A 16,709-nucleotide genomic window follows, 5' to 3' on the forward strand; every position below is an offset into this window, starting at 1 on the left:
ACTTAACAACACTAATATTTGTAACAATGAAATAAATACAGTTAAGCAAGAGATCAAAGAACGTCAATATAAATCATGAGCATGTAAAGACAAATTCCCTCACCATCCACTAATTACCATTGACATGTTGGGCTTCATGTAAAAGATTTAGAAACACAAATTTAGAAAAATATACTAACTATGGTTATAAGAAAAATAATATCATTATGCAGCAATTCATTTATGAGTTGCAGCTGGTACCTGCAAAACAAAATACATATAACAATACACAATTTATACATTACCCATAGAACGACAACAAGAAGGTCATTTCAGCAAGGGGACAACATCAGTAGGACTATATATAAATCCCTCAAGCCTGCATGACTGACATATCACTGGAAAATCTCTTAAAGTCTGATCTGCATCAATAGCTAATCCACTTCACTAATCCAGCCCTCTCCCAAGAACAAGAACAAGAACAATAATAATAATAACCCCCAAGAATAGGTGACAGAACATTATATCAAGACATGGGGTGTTATACATTCAGCCAATAAAACTAAAGTTAGACATCTAAAAGTTACACATTCATAATACACTGAATTTGTATTCGACAACATTTCATTGACATAATCATTAGCTAGACTCAATTTATAACAATTTCTTCTTCTCTTCCGTCTCGTCTGTAGATCCATTGTTCCATCGCGTCCGAATCTTGGGTTCAGAAAGAAACATTTAACATAGTTTCCATCTACTTTCACCCTGAAGGAAGAAACCACATGTTAGTGACAATTTTCTAAACAATAGGACAGTCAAACTTCAGCACTGACCTAATATATCTGACCTTGTGAGACATAACACAAAATCCCACTAGGGGTAGCTGTCTACACGTCTATAAACTATTAATCACACTCTTTTAAGTAAGCACTGTGCAATAAAAAACAACTGCAAATTTAGCTAAAGTTAGCCTAAGTAGAAAACAAAATGAATTATGGTGGCCATTTACAAAAGTCATCCGTTTTTCACATATTAGTTCATCAATGATCAGTACATTATTAATAAAATCATCAGTAAACTTTCCGCTCCTGCAACAGTGACATCAGCATCTAGAGTTCCGAGGACAAGATCAGACACGTCATTACTGGTAGTGACAATGACAACACTATCAGTGGTGTTGCATGTCACTACAAATTCAACACACCATAAACATGCCCTTCCAAATACTGAATCAGTATATATTCGCAATTCCAAATTGCGATTTGGCAACATGTTACCTAATCACAATTTGGGATTAATACATACCAAAATGCATTTTTGCCGTCGGACACGGCCCAGTTCTCAGAACTGGGCCATTTGCAACTACAGAAATGCTCTGTACGTCTAACACCAAGGCCCAGATTTACAAGAATCTGGCGCATCAGTACTGATGCGCCAGATTTCGCGTGCCTCCCCACCGCCACCTAACACCATAGGTGCGCCAAAGTTACAGTGCGATGCACCATGTCGCACGTTGGGCCAATAGCGTCCACATTTTGGACGCTATTGTGGTGCTTTGCTGCACTAGCGTCAAACATTTGGTAGATTTCATTGCGCCATTTTTGTGGGCCTCTTAACGCCAGAATGCCTCCCTTGCATACGTTATGCTTGGTACTGGCATAATGTGGCAGAAGAGTTTGTAACGTGGTGCAATCAATACATTGCACCACTTTGTAAATATGGCGCTGAGATTTTTGCCTTGTTGCGCCACATTAGCTTAAAAACATTACGCTAATGTGGCGCAAGGAGGCGCCAGAGCCTTGTAAATCTGAGCCCAAGTACCTAATTGTAGCACTTGACTGTCTCAGAACAGTGAAGCAGAGCATTCCAATGCCAACTCAGGAGAGGTGGTGTGGGCTAGTAACCCCAACCTGTTGGCACAGAACAACAGCATTCAATAAATCATTGCCATATTCTTTAAAATAATCCCTGTGTGAGTCAAATCTGCTTAGGGTTCTTTCTGAAAGACCATATATTAGAAAAGCAATCACCATTGAAGTTATGAAGCCTACGTAGACATTACTATTCTACACACTATGTGGGGTTCTGGGTCATTCATGATATTCTTTCTCACTTGTTTCCATCAGTGCCATGGTCTGTGGGATGATAAAGAAGTGAGTATGCCTGAGTCTAAGAAAAAGAAGAAGAGCAAAAAACAAAGGAAACGAGGAAGCAAAGGGGAGGAAGAAAAGAAGTCTGCGATAGGGCCATGGAATTTGTTCAAGCATCAAAATGCCTTTAGAAAAAGGCGGACATCTCAAAAAGCAGGCAGTGATGGTAAGCAGTGGATTTTAGAGGTTATTTCAATCATGTGAGAGAAGTGCAAGTTCAAAAGTAATGCAAAAACAGAAACTATATTCTATACACTATTTGCCTTAGAGAGCAATGTAGAGAATTGTTCAGTGTCCTGAATCCTCCTACATGAGCTGTTCAGTAATTGGGTATTGCTTATGCTCACTATCCATGAGATCCCTAATTCATGTTGTTGGGTGTATTGTTCAGTTCCTATTTAAGCTTGAGTGGGCAGTGTTAGAAATTACCATCTTTTGTGTGGTCTTCTGTAGCTGAACCCATTTTTATTGGCTTTAGGACTCTGCACGTTACCCCTGCTAGCCAGTGCTAAAGTGTTTGTGCTCTCTGTTTTAAACATTGTAAAATTGATATACCCCAGATTGGTACTTTTAATTTAAGTCTCCGGTATATGGTACTACCTGTACCTTGAGCCTGTAAATGAAATACTACTAGTGGACTGCAGCGCTCATTGTGCCATTCACTATAGTAGTCCTGTGAAACATGTCACTAGGCCTGCCCGTGCAGCCTAGGTGTGCAGTTTTAAAGCTATCAGTCAGACCTGCTAAAATAAACCTTTTGTCAAGCCTAAACCTTCATTTTTATTATTTATAAGTCAACCCTAAAGTAGGCCCTACATCAGTGTCCTCAAACTTTTTAATGCTGCCCCCAAACCCCCCAAGTGGGAAAACAAATCATTGCCCTCCTCTCAGAATTTTTCACAATTTTTCTATTGGGTTGGCAATGTTTAAATATGTCTCAGCTTATTTGGTGGACTGGGCCAAGCAGCAAATGGCGAAGACAGCAGGGAGCTGGAGCTCCGGGACCCGCAGTCTCATCGGAGCCCCCGAAGCCCATCCTTCAGTGGATCGAGAGCCAGGAAAGCAGGAGGAACGCCAGCGACACCGGTGCGGCCACGTGGCTGCACATCGACAAGGGCAAAGAGCCGGAGAAGACTGCCGGTGTTGTGAGGGGCTGCAGACTGAAGCTGCACTAAGGTGTCGCCCGCCCGACTCCCGGTGAGGACCCACTAATGCGGGTGTTGTGACACGCCTCTCGGGGGCACTGGGGGAAGCGCTGGGAGAACTGCGCTGAAGCCGGGCTCTCTGAGTGTGAAAATCACTAGGAGCCCGGCAGAACCGAGGCCCCTTAGACTGGGGGCCTCCCAACCTCACTGCGCGTGCCAAGAACTGGGGCCTACTGGAAGCCGCTCGAGAGGTGGGAAAGCCGAGCAGCGCCTTAGAGACATGACTGGAGCCCCACGCAAACAGAACCAGAGAATGGGTGCCGGGCGGCTGGATCCCACTACCTAGGAGTGCACCGCAGGAGCTGAGAGAGACACTGCTCAGAACACAGAGGGCAGCAAAAACAGGCTGGAGAAGACAACAGCATGAGAACAGCTGGGGCTGTGGAAGCAGCGAGGTGAGGCCGCCGAGGTCCCACGACGGGCCCTAGTCAGAGGTTAGAAATGGAACCAGTAAAGGAGGCATGAGTGCGAAGGCAAGGGACGCCAAGCTGTGAAGGCGGTAGAGGTGCTCTGAGATAGGCATTTTTACGGTAAGAGTACGACAAAGTTCAAGGCCAGGGTGGAGCAGCATGCTTATGATCACTTGAGTATACCAGGGCCTTGGGAGCTCTACTAAGAACCATGGCGGGAAGACCACTGGGGTTACCTTCGCTGGAGCCAAGAATTCGAGGGTGGATATTAACGCCGTGGGGCACCCCGGAAGTGGCATCGTCACCGCAAGACCCTGAACACGCTGATCACCGCGGCCTGGTTGAGGGGGCTCTCATTAGAGTGTCATGGCAGGGGAATCTGTATAAGTCAAGGAGAAGCGCTGATCCTGTTACTGGACTCTCCTGAGATGCATGGGAGGACCCCGGCCGAGGAGGAGTACTGTTGAGGGCTTTCAACAGCAGAGGTTTCTCTGAACTACCCCTGATGGGGGCAACGCAGATAATCCCGGTGCCTGCCGGAGTAATCACATAGAAAACAGAATCAACGTAATTCGTCATGGGAAAGGCCTTTAAGAAAAGAGACAGAGTAGGAGGAAGTTCCCAATATATAAAATCGACCAGGAATGAGGAAGAGCAGTCACTGGCACCCGCAGAGAATACAGTGATTCCTGCCCCCACACTGCAGGACGCCCTTCAGGCAATAGCGGCCTCACGAACAACACTAGAGGTTAAAATCTATACCTTGAACATTGATTTGGGCCTACTCCAGGATGACCATTGCCGTGTGGCGGACCGAGTCTCCACGACGGAGCGGGAAATCTCAACAGCAACACCTGCATTGGCCTTAGCAGATGACCACTTGACTTCACTTGAAGATTGAGTAAAAATACTGGAAAGGAGAGCAGTAGATGCGGAGAACAGAGCAAGACACAACAACATTAGACTGGTAGGTCTCCCTGAAAACATTGAAGCCCAGATATGGTGAGCTATTTGGGGAATTGGCTCAGGACTGTGGTGGCCGCAGAGGGGCTCTCCCCCTTTTTTGCACTAAAGAGGGCCCATCGCGTTACTGCTCATCCACCACCTCCGGGTGCCCCCCTGGCTAGTGGTAGCACGACTACTCTACTTCAAAGACTGGGACGATATTCCACAACAAGCTCGTCTGCAGGAGAAACTGATAGTGGATAATAGCAGAGTGTCAGTATTCCCAGATTTCTCTAGGGAGGTCCAACGCCAGAGGGCAGCTTTTAACACTGCAAAACAGAAACTCAGGGAACTGAAGATCTCCTATTCCATGCAGTTCCTGACACGACTCCGAGTGGTGACTCCGACGGGAGTGGAATTGACTAGATCTGCTACCTAACTTGGCCCCAAGTGGCCCCTCACGGCATCGGAAGAGGAAGCGTAGACCTCGATCCTGTCAGAGAAAATCGTCAGCCAGGATCGACCCTCATACAGCTGAGGAAGCACGGGAATCGTGACAGCGGGTGGTGGCGGCGGTCGCCTCGTTGGGTGGCTCATCGCTGAGCACTATGTCCCCGAACAAAGGAGTAAGTGGCGAACAGTCAGATTCAGACAAAGACTCTTTGACCTCATCTCACTCGAATATAGTGCTGCCGGTGGTTACCCCAGGAACAGCAGATGAACTCATCTGAAGGACCGACCAACTATTCCTGCTACAATCAGTTGGCGATCACTGCTGCTCTCTCGGCACCCATACCAACCATTGCTGAGCAAGAAAAGAACAGTCAGATCTGGCCCTCATCCTAACTGCAAGGATACTCTCCTAGCGACAACCTGAACCGATCCTACATTGTAGACGCACAGGGGGACGAAATGGGAACTGGGGGTACCTGGAGCCCCATGCTGCATAACAATGGAAGAGACACCTCCTCACAGACGGTAGCCTGAATGATACATGGCATGTACAAACTTGTTATTTGGTTGTTTGATAGTTTGGGAGGCAAAGTCAAACCTCTTGCCCTGGGGACCGGGAGTTGGGATACATGTTATTTGGTTACTCAAGAAATGTTTTGTGTTGCCTAGCCTTGTCTTCCGTAAAAATGGCTGCGGATAGAGATCCCCTTCAGATGGGTCCCAGACCCCCACATTTCAAACTATGGCCCTCATTACAGCCCTGGCGGTTGGTGTAATGTTGGTGGTAATTACCACCCCATTATAAGATTGGCGGTTTGGCACATGCCAAACTGCCAATGTACCACACCGTCTGCCACGGTGGTAACGACCGCCAGGCTGGACACAACTGTTTCCAGCCCGGCAGCCGTCACTAGTCCGCCTGCGGGATCATGACCCCGTATGCCTCCATGGATTTCATGGATTTTTAACAGCCACGAATCCATGGCAGTAGGCACTATCAGTGCCAGGGAATTTGTTGCCTGGTACTGATAGGGGTCTCCCCTTCCCTCCTCCCCCTCCTAGGAGTCCACCCCAACACCAACGACCTCCCTACCACCCCACAAAGGTGGTAGGGCCCCCTCCCCACCCCCACCCCCCATAGGCACCTCCAAACATACCCCCAACCCCCACTCACGCACACACCACTCACACACATACATGCGCACTTACAAGCACACATGCCCACATACATACACGTTACATCCCCACTACACACATCACCCCCCCCTGCAAACATACACGCACCCACACACCCCCTCTAAACACTCACACTCACACCCCCATTCACGCACACACCACACAACACCCCCCGAACCCCCTCCCCTGTCGAACAATCACCTTACCTGCTTCAGTGGTCCTCCGGGAGGGAACGGGTTCCATGGGGGCTGCTCTGCCGGCAGCACCCCGTCACCAGAACACTGCCAAGCCGAATACTGGCACGGAATTTGGTGGGTGGTGTTCTGATGACGTGGTGGTGATGGAGAAGCAACCTCCACTGCACCGCCGACCGCCAGAATGGCTGTTGGCGGCTCTCCGACCAGCTAATGGCTGATGGCCACCACCAGTCATAATATGGTTGGCGGAAAACCGCCAACACTGGCGGTCTTCAGCCCAGCGGGACCTCGGCTGTCTTTCGAAAAGACCGCCGAGGTCGGAATGAGGGCCTAAGTCTTATACAACATTCCCGATGGACACTACCCTGAACATTAAGGTTTTAACATGGAATGTAAGAGGGCTGCATTCCATGGCTAAACGGCATAAAGTATTTTCACATCTCACTAGGCGGGAAATCCCTATCGCCCTACTTCAGGAGACACAGTTAGACGCAGTTGAGGGACACGCTCTCCAAAGACGATGGAGAGGCCAAGTATACTGCACTACTTACTCGGCCTGTGGCAGAGGAGCCTAAATATGGATTAAACCCGGAATCCCCTACCAACATATAGTGACCATTATAGACCCATTGGGTCGCTATACCGTTGCACTTGGGAAGCTAGATGGGAGAGACATAGTCCTAGGCAGCATATACGGCCCTAACATGGACCAATCAGGATTCCTCATGCACCTCTCAGAACAACTGGCCCCACAGCTCACAGGGGAGGTGTTGCTGGGGGGAGACTTTAACTGTGTCACAGACCCCTTATTAGATAGGTCACATCCTTCGTTGCCATATTTGCCGACTGTGCGAGCTGCCCAATGGTTCCAGACTTGGCAGGGCAAGTGGGGTCTAGTCGACTCCTGGCGAACCCATCATTCAGGGACTCTGGATTACTCCTTTTACTCACCAGTATATGACCTGCATGTGCAGCTGGACACATTTTTGTGTTCTCCGGGCATTCATGAGTTAGCACGACAGACCAAATATCTGAGCCAGACAATATCAGACCATAACCCACTGCTGATGCATCTGGAATCATCTCCGGCGCTGTTACCCATGTGGCAGCTCCAGCTGGCCTTGTTGGAAGACCAGGCTTTCACAAGTACCATAGGAACTGCCATAGATGACTATTTTGCAGTCAATGAGGGTCGACAAGCTTGAGACTGATAGAATGGGACACAGTTAAGACAGTGATCAGGGGGCGATGTCTTTCAGTAGCTACGGGCGTGTGCAGGACGCTGCTTCAAGATATAGCAAGGGCTGAACGAGAACTGCGTACACTGGAACAAAGGCGCCCAGAGGACCCAGGCCTCCAGGCAGCACTTGTTGCTGCCTGGGAAAACACAGCGATAACAATGGAGAAACTCCATTGTTTTGACTATAAAACCTACATGGCTCATGCCCATTCAGAAGGAGACCGCGCAAGCTCCCTGTTGCCCTGGCTGGCCTATCCGGCGCACAGAGGTTCATTTATAACTGAATTGATTGACTCCACAGGTCAGAGTATCTACACACAGAGCTCCATTAATCACAATTTTTTTAACTACTATACTGAACTTTACAAGATCAAAATTCAATCGACTCTGGCAGATGTCAACAACTTTCTATTACATGTAGCTCTCCCTACAATTTAGGACCAGGAGGCGAAAGACTTGGGAGCGGCGGTCACACTTGCAGAGGTAAACAGCTGCTATAGCTGGCATGGCATGAAAGAAAACACCTGGACCATATGGATACCCTGTTGAATTTTATTCAACATACATCACTAAGCTGGGCACTACACTAGTCACATTATTTGAGGAAGCCATGAGATGAAGCATCCTTCCCACAACACCTCGGGAACCCTTGATTATCCCTCTCCTCAATCCCAGGAAGCCTCCTACAAGTGTAGGCTCTTACCGCCCCCTATCGATGTTGTCTTTAGACTCTAAAATATTGAGTACAATTTTGGTGACACGCCTGCTGCGACATATGGCACACTTAGGCCACATCGACCGGGGGGGGTTTATCCCCGGGCGTCAAACAGCTATTAACATATGGCGCCTTCTCTCCTTCTAAACGACGCCATACATGACAAGCAGGAAGCGATGATCTTTGCAATTGACTTTGAAAAGGCTTTTGATAGCCCGGAATGGCAATACTTACACGAGGTACTTCGTAAATTTGGCCTGGGCGACCGCTTCATTGCTTGGACCCGCTTGCTCTATGCAGAACCGAGAGCCAGGGTCCGCACGGGCACCACTATTTCGGAGAGTACTGAGTAGAAAGGGGAACTAGGCAGGGTTGCCCCCTTCCCCGTGTGCTCTTTGCACTTGCCATTGAGCCGCTCGCCTGCATAGCCAGAGCATAAAGCGCCTTTAAGGGTATAACAATGATGGGGCAGGTACACCACATAGCTCTTTATGCAGACGACCTCCCCCTCTTTCTTGGTGATGCAGAGGGTGCTTTGTGTGGGGCCAGGTGGCTATTGGAGAGATCTGGCATGGTGTCTGGCCTGAGAGTAAACTGGCAAAGATCTAGTCTGTTCCCCGTTGTAGAGGGCCATACAGCGCCATTAGACCTCGGCGAGTTATAGTGGGAGCCACGATGTTTGGCTTATGTGGGCATCCATGTCTACCACAGTCGTCGTGACCTGCAGGAGGGAAACGTGGAACGGGCTCTGAGAGGACTCTAGGAGCTTCTGGACGACCCTACCGCTATCTGTGGCAGGACAAGTTGCGCTCCTGAAAATGATAGCTTTACCCCTCCTACTTTATTTTTTCACCACCCTCCCGTTGTGGATCCTGAGGACCTTTTTTATATAATTGAATTCTATGGTGATGGGCTTCTTGTGGGGAGATGACAGGAGACACCTGGAACTTTCGGTACTGCAGAGACCACTTGCGGAGGGGGGGTCTGGCTGTCCCAGACTTCGAGGCTTACTACTTGGCAGGGCAGCTGCAATGGCTGACCCGCTGGCTGGCTGATCATACGATGGCCGATTAACCCTTTTGCCCCGGACCTCCACACAGTAGCCAGGGTGCTCCTTCTTCTCGGCCCCCCACTTCCATCCAGTCCTAATGAGCTGAAGGTGTTGCACAAATGCTGGATACGCTTTCTCACCAAATCACAGTGTAAAATGCTGTATGTGCCGGAGATCCCGTTACAGTGTCTTCAAACGGTACAATATGGAGAAAATTGGAGGGGCCTGGCGTGGTGGCAGTCGGCTGGGGCTACCTCAATGGGCACCTTATATGCAGCAGCCTACCTACTACCTTTCGAAGACTTCCGCAACCGATACACCATCCTTCCAGGTCATTTCCTTCTCCACAGGGCAGTTAGCGAGGCGATTATTAACACTGGCGAGTCAGACGAGCAGAGCCACCCATTTCAGGGGTGGCTCAATACCTCACGAGTGCCACAGGTGCTTACAAGGCGGTGACCTGCCTCTTCAGGAAAATACAACAGACTCTTGGGAAACCACTCGAAACTCTCAAACAGAAATGGGAAACGGACCTGGGCGCCCCAATTACAGCTGCAGATTGGGAGGACATATTGGCTCGGACCCTAAAAGTCTCATGCAATGCACGGTTCAAACTTATAAATATATACGCCTTACACAGAGCATATCTGACACCGGGCAGACTTAGGTGACATTTTGTACTGACGGAGGCCAAATGCCTGAGGTGCGGCATGCTCGAAGCTGAGTTCCTCCACATGTTTTGGACTTGTCCACATGTGCGGGAGTTCTGGGAGTCAGTTACTGACTCATTAGCTGAGGTGATAAGCTCAGCTAATGATTCCCTAACGATCCTAAACACTGCTTATTGGGGAGTTACCGCTGTAGAGCCCAGTATAGGGTAACAGATCAGTTTAGGGATCTGGCCCTTGTACTAGCTCAAAGAGAAATAGCAATGACTTGGAAGGCTGCACGGGGTCCGCACGCAAACTCATAGAGACGGGAAGTTTCGAAATGGGCGAGAGCTCAGGAGACAGTGAGTCATCGAGAGGCCAGGAGAGGACAAGGCCTACTGGAAAGAGCACAAGCATGGAGTTCCTTGGTATGTGAATGGGACCAGTTGGGAGAAGCACCTTAAAATAATCCAACATCATCATAACATAAAAGGAACAACACACCTAGTGGGGATTATATCCCTGACCATTCCTTACTCCACAGACACATCAAACCGACGGTTGTGGATGGAGAGGACACAGACCAATTGAGGAACACATACTGTAGCAACACAAGTTAAGAATGTGACAACATCTTCAGGTGGCTAGGCACACACGGGAAGGGGTGGGAAAGGGGAGGACACCTAGTTACCCGGATGGGGCTCAACCTACACACTACAACTAATCACTACCACAGCAAGTTAAGAAAAAGCAAGAGATCCGCGAAGCATTGATGACAAATATATCCAAGAAACTGTTGAACTGCTACATGTGTAACCGTTATAGTCTTACAACATACTGGGTTAATGGGTAATAAATGTGGGAAAATGATGTTTGAAATAACCGGTGAGTTGGATGGAGTGGAGCACTCACTGGGGATAGGGTTCTGTTTTGTTTAAAGAAAACTAATAAAAATGTGTTTTAAAAAAGTCTCTGCTTATTTAAACATTGCATTTAAGTTCTGTTAGCATTTTTAAAAATGCAATCAAATACCTTGCTAACATGTAAATGTTTCCACAGCGGGATTATTAGAAGTGGGGGTTTTGAAGAATATTGGAGTCCCTTCCCTTTTGACACATACACCCAGCTAGGATATAAATGATAAAAGATGTTATTGATGACCCATTACAGAATGTTTATTGCCACTCATTATATCCCCACTTAAAACAAAGCACTGTTGTCAGTGTAATGCACCCCCCAGGATAACTTGAGGCCCCCATTGGGGGTCCGCTCCCCAGTTTGAAGATCCCTGCCCTATATGTTTGTAGGGCAGGGCACATGGTATTTAAAAAATAGGATATGTGCACTTATGTTTGAAATGTCCTGGCAGTGAGAAATTTCCAAAGTTGTTTTTCACTGTGGTAAGACTGCCTCTCCCAAAGGAAAACACTGGTTTATTTTATAACACCGTATAATCTTTAACTTCAGGTTAGGGATAGCTAGAATGATTCAACAACTCACTTAAATAGTAATATAAAATCCAACTTGTTGGCCAAGTCAAATTTTAAGGTACTATTTTGAAAATTATACTTTTAGAAAATTGTCATTTTCCCACCTGAGCCAAATGCACCTTTCTGCCTGTGTTTATTGTCACCCAACCATTGATGGCTTCCCTGTGGTGAGATGTGTATTGCTCCCAGACAGTGGACGAAGGGCTTGGTGGGGGGAGATGTGTTTCTCCCGAGCATGATGCCCTGAGGGGCTTTGACCAGCCCCTTCATGAGCTTCAAAGGATGCCTACCATTAGCACTGGCAGATGTAGCTCACACCTCGGCCTGCCTCCCTTTTGTCTTCATAGCCAGCTTGTCTTCAAACTCAGCAGAAGGGGGAGCTACCCTGATTTGGAGTGTCCACAAGGGAGGGTATACCCATTATCAAAGCCCCCTCTCTGGGTGAGCAAAGGGAGCTCAGCAAGGGGAAAGAAATAATTGGCATGTTGATTTTAGTTCGAGACACTGGGATATTGTACAGTAAAACACGCAGAAAGTACTGCCAAATAGGGCAGGGTCTCCCCTGAGAATTTTTACTCCATTGGTTACAGAGTGGCCAATAGTTTCACCACCCACAGGCTGGCACTGGACATAAATGTGGCTACCCAAGAACCCTTTTCAGTATACCTCTGGACCTATGGAAGTCAGAAGAAGGTCTGCACTTCCTGTTGTGAACTGCGAGAAGAAACTAGAGGGCTGGACCTGCTCCCACTTGCACCCAGGACTGAGAAGTTGACTCAAAGAGTCATTTAGTCGACCTGTTAAACTACAGGTAGACAGAACGGTGCAAGAAGCTCTCTTTCATGTGGAGCTTAGCTGGCCAGTTACAACTGGACCTGTCTTGGACCCTGCTGGTAGCCTTCAGGGTACTGAGTTCTGAGCCCTAAGTGGTGACACTGAGGGTCCTGGGGCAGTCTATACTTCTCCTGAATAACCCTAAAAGCTGGGACCTAGAAACTTTTTCAAAGATTTCTCCCTGTAGAACCGACAGAAGATCAGGACTTACCTTATATCCGATCTGCAGAGGGTGCATCACTGATGGGCCTGAATTTGCTGCAGCATCCGCTATGTTTTTCTCCATTGCAGCAAACTTGATTCAGCGGGGCTGATGCTGATTTGCACTGAACAATGTTGAATCCCCTCCGGCTACACCCTGCGGCCTTGATCTCCTGAAAGAATCCGACTTCCAGAAAAGAGACTGAGTGGCAGATTTAAGCGAAAATAACAGTGCACGTCGCTGCGCCAAATTTGGCAGCATTGTGCACGTCATTTTCACAACGCAGGGATGCCCCGTATTTAATATAATACGGCACACCCCTGTGTTTCCCCTTGCGCCGGCGCTGAATTTGCTGCGGTGCTTTAACGCAGCAACCCTTGCACTATTTTGCAAGGATGGCTGCGGTGAGAGGGACATTGTTTTTGGGCAGGAAAGAACACCTTCCTGCACAAAAAGAACCTTAAATGGGGATTTGCTCTTTCTATGTGTGCTGCATAATGCAGCACACATAGAAAGAGCAAAGAACGAGGAGAAATGAAAGCATTTCTCATCGTTACACCCTGCTAACGCCACCCAGGGGGTGGCATTAGATTTTGCTGCTGCCTCAGGTTTATGAAAACTCATAAATCTGGGGCAACGTCAAAATGTAATGGATGTGCATGCCCATTGCACGCTCCTTCCATGCAAAGTGCTGCATGTGAAGGGGCCGTATTTACAAGGTGGGGTTAAGACACAAAAAGTGGCTTAACACCACCTTGGAAATACGGTGGAGTGCATAGCGCCACCAGAGTGTCACTAAAAGTGGCACTCCGTTGGCACTAGGGGCTCTTAAATATGCCCCTAAATCCACAGGTAGAAATCTTCACCAGGCCCAACGTCAAACAGCATCAGATCGGTTCCTGTGTGTGCACTCCAGACTTTTCCCACCTTTGTTGAATGACTTTACTGAGACCTCGCCCTTCCCCAACCTGATGACAGGTTGGGGAAGGGCGAGGTCTCAGTAAAGTCATTTGACAAAGCCTATCTTCGGATCCAGCCTGCAACCTTGCCCCACTGAGAACTTTAGCTTCTCAAAAAAACGCTAAATCCGAAGGTAACTCCTTGACTGGGACCTGCATGGGCTTCGTATATGACCCATCCTCCATTGTGGTCAGCCTTAAACATAACCTTTATCCCGGTTCTGCACGACCAGTTGCCCGTAATTGGCACTTTAAATATGCATATCTTTGTATACCCTTAATAGATTTAAGTGATTTTCTATTTTTGTAAATCAGAGTGGGCATTTTGGGGGTCATTCTGACCCCGGCCGGCGGCGGTAGCCGCCGGCCTGGCTGGGACCGCCAGAAGACCGTACCGCGGTCAAAAGACCGCGGCGGTCATTCTGGGTTTCCCACTGGGCTGGCGGGCGACCACCAAAAGGCCGCCAGCCAGCCCAGTGGGAAACACCCTTCCACGATGAAGCCGGCTCCGAATGGAGCCGGCGGAGTGGAAGGTGTGCGACGGGTGCAGTAGCACCCGTCGCGAATTTCAAAGTGGGGCCCTCTTACGGGGGCCCCTGCAGTGCCCATGCCATTGGCATGGGCACTGCAGGGGCCCCCAGGGGCCCCACGACACCCCTCACCGCCATCCTGTTCCTGGCGGTCGAAACCGCCAGGAACAGGATGGCGGTGAGGGGGTCGGAATCCCCATGGCGGCCATGGAGGATTCCCATGGGCAGCGGAAAGTCGGCGGTACACCGCCGACTTTCCGTTTCTGGCCGCGGCTGTACCGCCGCGGTCAGAATGTCCTGCGAAGCACCGCCAGCCTGTTGGCGGTGCTCCCGCCGACCCCGGCGGTCAGAATCACCCCCTTTATGTGTTGTTTTTTGGACTGTTAACTGTTTTGGTACTTCTAAATGATTTAGACATTTTCTTAAGTTAAGCCTGCCTGCTCTGTGCCATTGCTACCAAGTTGAGCTCTACTTTAAGTTACTGAAACATTTACTAGACCTAACAAGAATAGTTATATTATTAATTGTAGTGGACTACCACCCACCCCAACTAATAATACACTTTCTTACAAGGTGTCTATACTCTAAATGAATAATGGAGCAGGAATTATACATTTAGTATTGTCATGATAATCATGAGGGTAAAATAAAAGCGATAACAAAGATAATTTAATTTTTTTATTTCTTTATAGGAAAAGCTGTAAAGAAGGAGACTAAGAAATTTTGGCATTTCTTTCGACGCAATCCTAAGAGGAAACGACAATCTTTCAAGGCAAAGCTAAAGCAACAGATGCTGAAGGGGAAAAAGTTGGCCATAAAAATGTAATTAAGTGTTGTCTTTGTGCAGTTCACCCTATGTATAGTATATTAATTTTAAGTTTTCTTATTATAGAAATTGCACGTGCTAGGTATGCAGATTACTAGTTTGACCTGGTGGCTCAGTGTCTGAAGGGTTTCGTATGAAAAAGCCAGTTGATGCTCTATTGTTGTTGAAAACCCAGAGGGTCCCCCTCCTCTAAATTTGGCAGGTCAGCCACTGCTTTGGTGGAACAGGCTCTCACTTGTCCAAACCCTAAATGACCCTCTTAGACCACACGACCTCCAGGGGTTAAAATAGCTTTTCATGGAACCAACATTGATAAAATGTGTACAATTTATTTAGGATCTAATATCCTGATTCAATTTTATTAATAGTGAATTTGAAATTTTTAGAACCACAATGACTGCAGTTTAGAGTACATTCTGAGTATGTTATTGCTAAATGTGAATCATATTTTCATTGCAACCATTGACAATCTGGGCCTCATTACGACCCTGGCGGTCTTAAGATGGTCTTAGGACCATCGCCAAAGCAGCTGTCCGGCCTCCACATTATGTCTGTGGCGGGGCCGCCACGGTCCGACCGCCGGCACTGCTAGGTTGCTGCCAGTCGACAGCCTGGCATTGCCGGCGGTCTTAATCCCCCAGGGCAGCTCTGCAAGCAGCCCTGCCCTGGGGATTATGAGTCCCCTCTCCGCCAGCTTTTGCATGGCGGTGCCACCACCATGCAAAGGCTGGCGGAGATGGGGTGCCCCATGGAGGCCCCTGCACTGCCCATGCAATTGGCATGGGCAGTGCAGGGGCCCTCATGGACAGCCCAGTCACGCATTTCACTGCCCGAATTACATGCATCAATTACAAGTATCGATTACAAGCCAACGTCAGTGTTGTGGCCTGTTTCCCACTGGGCCAGCCGGAAACTCATAATAGGGCCGTTTTCCATCCTAAAGAGTTTGGTCGGCGGCCTCTGCCACCCTCCAAACTCAAAATTAGGTCCTCAGTCTCATAAGGATAGCTACAGATTTGATTCCAGCAGGATTTTCTTATACCTGTCCAATGATAGTGACCTGCTTCCATGCCGAAAAAGCTTTTCAAGGGGTTTCTTAATAAATAATTCATAATATCATATTACGGGATTGTGCTTTTGAGGCATTCAATGCTCTTTCTAGTCAGATCACAATTAGACACGGATAGCATTTTCCAAGTGCAAAGTGTTAAAAGTCTGTAGTCACATGCCACATACTTTCTCAAGAAGTCAAATTGAGCTGTTTATTTTGTCACAGTAGCACTACACAGAACCAGAGGGTGTTTTTGGACTGAGTAGATGGCCCCCTCATCTTCTAATTGATATAAAGTTCTCGAAAGTTCATCAGCATTGCATAACAATGTCTGTCTAGATTGACCAGTCTGCAAATAGAAGCTGTTGATATCAGTTACATTTTCAAATGAAAAACAATACATTTAAAAATTACAGCTCAACCTTCTTTCGTAAAGTTCATTTTAACTGTGGGTCTAGACTTACATTTTATTTACTTTGTTTGTCATTAGAGCTCTTCAGATCTATCTGCCAATCAGGCAGTTCTTCTATGACATCATTCACCCGGAGTACAGCCCCGTCTGTGACGTTTATGCTCTGATGTTTTTGGTGGATGTAATCAATTTTATTATCGTCATCTTCGGATATTGGGCATTTGGAGTAAGTGC

The 16,709-nt window shown here is 47.8% G+C and overlaps 1 protein-coding gene across 2 annotated transcripts in view; it reads left to right on the top strand.

The window, feature by feature from the left end:
* The window catches only part of LOC138303899 (piezo-type mechanosensitive ion channel component 2-like), a 733,706-nt gene that overhangs the window by 558,773 nt on the left and 158,224 nt on the right, over positions 1 to 16,709 (top strand). For both annotated transcript variants that reach the window (XM_069243434.1, XM_069243435.1), the window contains 3 exons: positions 2,106 to 2,295; positions 14,879 to 15,008; positions 16,554 to 16,701. In XM_069243434.1, the coding sequence (XP_069099535.1) occupies positions 2,106 to 2,295; positions 14,879 to 15,008; positions 16,554 to 16,701 (468 nt within the window). The remainder of the gene's footprint in view (positions 1 to 2,105; positions 2,296 to 14,878; positions 15,009 to 16,553; positions 16,702 to 16,709) is intronic.

The sequence above is a fragment of the Pleurodeles waltl genome, chromosome 7 (genome assembly GCF_031143425.1).
Source record: "Pleurodeles waltl isolate 20211129_DDA chromosome 7, aPleWal1.hap1.20221129, whole genome shotgun sequence".
In the NCBI taxonomy this organism is placed as follows: Eukaryota; Metazoa; Chordata; class Amphibia; order Caudata; family Salamandridae; genus Pleurodeles; species Pleurodeles waltl.